Source organism: Amblyomma mixtum, chromosome 2, assembly GCF_055824585.1.
Source record: "Amblyomma mixtum isolate Tamu chromosome 2, ASM5582458v1, whole genome shotgun sequence".
Taxonomy (NCBI): domain Eukaryota; kingdom Metazoa; phylum Arthropoda; class Arachnida; order Ixodida; family Ixodidae; genus Amblyomma; species Amblyomma mixtum.
In genome coordinates this window covers 161,931,044-161,936,305 of record NC_143013.1, presented here as the reverse complement: position 1 = coordinate 161,936,305, position 5,262 = coordinate 161,931,044, and the positions used below count along the sequence as shown (strand labels likewise).

Sequence of the window (5,262 nt, the reverse complement as noted above, 5' to 3'; positions counted from 1 at the left end):
AAACTTCGTAATCTCATCCGTCCATCTAACTTTCTGCCACCCCCTGCTATGCTTGCATTCTTTTAGAATCCACTCCGTTACCCTTAAGGACCAGCGGTTATCTTGTCTTCGCATTACAAGCCCCGCCCAAGCCCATTTCTTCCTCTTAATTTCAAGTAGCATGTCATTAACCCGCGTTTGTTCCCTCACCCACTCCGCCCCCTTTTTGTCTCCTAATGTTAGACTTATCATTTTTCTTTCCATACCTCACTTTGCTGTCCTTATCGTTTGGCACGTGTTTTTTTCTTTGTAATAAGGCATAAAGTCGGCATTCACGGAGTCGACGATGGGGCGCAGCGGAACGCCAGGTTTATGGATTTTTGGCAGTCCGTAAAAGGCCGGTGCTGAGTCGTTTCAGCAGGTCAAGCGTAAGTAGAGATATTTTGATTCCGGGTGGTGCTTGAAGATGGATGCTAGAAGTTTGTTCATTCTGGTCTGAAGTTGCGAAGTTGGGCCCTTTCTTCGCAACTTCACAACCTCACCTCTTAAGGCACTCTCAGCCTACCTCCACCGTGTCCTATCGCCCCTAACAAGCAAAACATCAACGCACGTGCGAAACTCCAGCCACTTCGTCGCGCGTCTGTCCCACGTTCAACTGGAAGCTTACGAGTGCATGGTTTCGTTCGACGTGGTCTCGCTCTTCACCAGCCTTCCTATGCCCTTTGCTGTTTCTGCAGTGAAGGAAGCCCTCGAAGCGGACGCTGGCCTAGCCACAAGGACGAGCCCGAGCCCGGAGGAACTTTGCCAGCTTTTGGAGTTTTGCCTAAGGAGCACAGCTTTTTCCTTCAAAGGAGAATTTTACAAGCAGACCAGCGGCACTGCCATGGGCGCCGCGATCTCGGTGACTGCTGCCAACCTGACGATGGAGGCCATCGAAGAGGAGGCACTCAAGACCTTTCAAGGAAAACCAAAGGTTTTCATTCGTTACATTGACGACTGCTTCTGCATTCTGAAGACGTCGCGGGTCGAAAATTTCCTGGCACACCTGAACTCAGTCGAACCTTCAATTCAGTTTACAATGGAACGAGAAGTGAACGACACATTGCCATTCCTGGACGTCTTCATAAGAAAAGAAGGGGCAGATCCAAAGTTCGGTGTCTATAGGAAGCCAACCCACACCGGCCGCTACCTAAATTTTAATTCCAACCACCCTACTAGCCACAAGGAATCCGTGGTCTCCTCTCTTCCGAGAAGGTCAAAGGCAATCTGCTCCTCGGAAGCAGAAAAAACTGCAGAAGAGGCCACCGTTCCCGCCGACCTACAAAGGAATGGCTACACACGCGGCTTCATTCAACGAGTTGGTCGCCGTCAGGCTCAGAGGGCAGGGGGAACAACACCCAAAAATGAAACAACGAAACGCGCGCGCGTGGTGCTTCCCTACGTGAGGAGAACCAGCGAAGCACTTGCACGCATTCCGGGAAAATATGGAATCTACGTTGCTCACAAACCTGTTTCAACAATAAGCCGCTTCTTGCCACGACCGAAAGACCGCGTCCCCAAAGAAAAACAACCTGGTGTCATTTAAAAAATCCCGTGCTCCAGGAGTCCGGCTTCATACGTCGGCGAGACGAAAAAACTGCCCCAAAGAATTAGGCAACACAAGAATGACGTCCGGCTAATGAATTCGGAAGCCAACCCCCTCGCCGTACACTGCGAGCGCGCCGACCATCCAATAGCCTTCGAGGAGGTGAGCGTCTTGGCCGTGGAGCCAAACCTGTTCAAGAGGCGACATGTGGAGTCATAGCACATCCGGCTCACAAAGGCGGCGATGAATAGAACTCCAGGAACGCCCCCCTCTGCGTACGTTAGTGGACTCCGCCACGTGCTAACAAAGGGAGAGCGAAGGCAACACCCCGCTGCTGCTGGCACAATTTAGTCACCCCTGAAGAAGGGACCGAGTTGGTCCCGAAACGTTGGGCTAAATTAAAATATTGTTTGGCGTCAGTTTTTTCTCTCAATCACATTTCTTTCGCCTGCTGTATTTGTTTCGGTTTCAACAGCTGAATGATGGCTGTGACGTCAAAGCGAGGTTATTGGTCGCGTGAGGCATGAAAAACTGCAATAAAATTGGTACTTCTGGCTCTTAAGGAATGCTGGCGTCAGCGCTGTAGCGAATTAAAATGATGAATCAGTGATTATAAGTGCAGTTTTTCCACGCCTCACGTGACCTATAACCTCTGTTTGATGTCATAGCCATAGTCAAATTGTTCACCGAAGCAGGACGGCAGAAAAATTTGATTATAATTATTTAGCGGTCGCACGCGAATACCAGATGGTGATTCATGCATAGTAGTGTCTTCCGCATCATTATAGAGAAGAAAACATGCCACCAAGATTAGGTGTCTATACTCTTTTAAGCTGAACTCTTTTTCATTAGCGCCGCCGCGGTGGCTCAGTGGCTATGGTGCTCGGCTGCTGGCCCGAAAGACGCGGGTTCGATCCCGGCCGCGGCGGCTGAATTTCTTTGGAGAAGAAATTCGAGGCCCGTGTACTGTGCGATGTCAGTGCACGTTAAAGAACCCCAGGTGGTCGAAATTTCCGGAGCCCTCCACTACAGCGTCTCTCATAGCCTTAGTCGCTTTGGGACGTTAAACCTCACAAACCATAAACCATTTTTTCATTAGCCTCCACCTTTCTCTCCCAAAAGTGAGAAACATGCAGGCTAAAGAAAAGAAGATTTCACCTTAAGTACCAAAGTGTCTCTAATCACACGATGAAGCAGAAAAACTCTCGACACTTGAACAGAGAACAAATAGGAATTCCAACCAAATTTTAGATTCTTGTAAGGCTATCAAGCATTTCTGAATATTGTAAACTGCACTTTCACACATGCAGTGCGCATGTATGCCAAGTTCACATTCAGTAGCCCTGTTTTCCGGCAGTAATTATCACGGTCTGAGCTCAGTTACAGATTTAAAACCAGCCAAAAGATGCAACACAGGAAAAGAGAAGAAAACAGGTTGGACTATCAATTAACTTTTTGTGAAGGAAAGTAGGCCCGCATGAAGATGCGCACACAAATGACCCACACCAGCAAAAGGCAGGTCAACAAATAACTGTCACTGATATACAAGCACGTCATCTAAAAGAGAAAATTCTTTCCGGTGAAGATTGACTAATGGCTTCGCTACTCATGCAGCTGTTGCCTTGGAGATATGCATCATATACCTTACAGATTTGTTTACCACTTCCATACACCACTGAAGTGTCACAGAAATCAGGCGTGCACACTGATGGGTCATCTTATGATTTACACTCACGACATTGGCGCTGTAGTGCCAGATTAAAAGCTGCCTTCCCCCTAATCAGTTAATGCTCACTCAGGAACACAGTAAAGACACCTGCACATATCCCTGAAATAATTTCTTGCACAAGCTAGCTGAATGTGATAAATCTCTTCTTGCAAGTCCTGAACCTAGTTTTATGGGATACCATAATGCTATCCCGGCTTTTAACAGCAGCGCAAAGGCCACCAACACAATGCTCGGCGCAAAAATTACATTTAAAAATTTCCCCCCCACTCGATTTGAACTCATGAATTCTACACAAAGGACTCCATGATAACCGTTCTGAGGTGAATGGCAGTTCAGCCTAGCCTCTGGAATCTGTGCCAAAAAAAAAACGGAGTCAACGCATCGCAATTGACTTCCGAAATCAGCCGGTGCTGATGACAATTGTATTTTTTGCTTTCTCTGGCTTATAAAGATCCACTTTCAGAAAAAGTGACGTCTTTGTGGTTAGAATGCGGAACTCCATCATCACAGGTCAACTTCAGTTTGCCTTCAGTGTCCCTTTAATGCCTCAAAGTTGAACATTAGCTCCATCCATAGAGGAGGGCTGTGCATAAATTTCGACCACCAAAGATTCTTTAACATGCCCTGACATTGCATGACACACGAGCAAATATGCATTTCCCCTTGTCGAAACGAAGCCACCGCAATTCAATCCCGCGTCTTTGGGCTCAGCAGCCGAACACCAATGCAGTAGGCCACAAAAGCAGGTGAAAAACAAGAGAGAGCCCTTAATAGGCAACCTAACTTGCCAAAATCAACATGACGAGGGGTCACATAAGTAGCAGTGGACTAGGAAAATAAAACCTACTTGTGTCGGAAGATGTCTTCAGTGATTACCTCAAAAGCCTGCTTGCTTTCTGCGCATCCTAGCACCAAGTGAAAGGCTGGCACAGCCATACTGGAGAGCTTGGAAGAGGCATTGCTGGTAAAGCTATGTGGAGCTTGCTGCAAGGTAAAAAGACACATTTAACAGCAGCACAGTGCAAAAAATGGACTAGAATCAAGCATGTAAGGCAACATGCAAGGCACAAAAAGGAGCCGGTCGCAGAATGAAACACGACTGTTTAACCACATTTCGAAGTGGGCCTGGCAACAAGAAATTCGTAACCACGGCAGTCATTCACAAGCTAGCCTCAGACGAGACATCGCTTGCATATAGATATCCAGCATCGTTTCTACAATACATGCCACCATTCAAAAGAACAGACCACCACAGAACGATATTTTCAGTAGAAGTCTGGTTTGCTTCAATTTCTGCATGCATCCCTCAATTTGAAATCTGCATGATTAGCACTGATTTCACACTCTTCACAGGTGTGATGAATTAATAGTGCCAATTGCAGAAAAAGCACACTTTTTCCTTTAACATCAAATAAAGTATTGGAGAGGTACCTCAGCATATTTAAGTCAAAGTCAGATTTATTTGCGCCACTGGTTATAATCACGAAATAATCAAGTTTATTCTTCGTACATATTAAAGGCTCAATTATCCTTAAATTTCACTGCAACTTCGGGATTTAGGGCAAATGGAGCTAGGGCACCTGTGTGCATTTTGCAGTTGTTTGTACCATTTCAGCTCCGAGCCAAAGTATGAAAAAGCGAATGCCAAAATAGAGGCGAAAAACTTCAGAGCAATTTGTTTTTATCTCACCTTTCTGCTATTCAAGGCTCGACTACACTGGCTCGGCCATAAGTACGAACGCAGCTGGATCATACAGAGCTTCATACCTTAAATACACAATTTATAAAAGTACAAGTGAAATACAAGTGAAACAGGAGGAAGCTCAATCCTAACGCATACAGCTGAATCGCAGTCTATGTGGTTAAACTGCTCGAAGGCAGTTACTTCAATTACAGCGTAACATGCGGCGAGAATGTAAAGCCCGGGCCGAAGATGTATTCGCGGGCACATATTCCATTCTCGGCGAGA

At 46.4% G+C, this 5,262-nt stretch overlaps 1 protein-coding gene across 1 annotated transcript; it reads left to right on the top strand.

Annotated features, from left to right (window-relative positions):
- Positions 1 to 802: 802 nt before the first annotated feature.
- Positions 803 to 4,652, top strand: LOC149361437 (uncharacterized). The gene is made up of 2 exons (XM_089568081.1): positions 803 to 1,336; positions 4,647 to 4,652. The coding sequence occupies exons 1-2, from the start codon at positions 863 to 865 to the stop codon at positions 4,650 to 4,652; spliced, it is 480 nt and encodes a 159-aa protein (XP_089424207.1). The 5' UTR covers positions 803 to 862.
- The last annotated feature ends 610 nt before the right edge of the window (positions 4,653 to 5,262 follow it).

What these genes read in the sequence shown, in the direction of transcription:
- LOC149361437 (XM_089568081.1), top strand. Translation starts at nt 863, where the DNA reads ATGGGCGCCGCGATCTCGGTGACTGCTGCCAACCTGACGATGGAGGCC.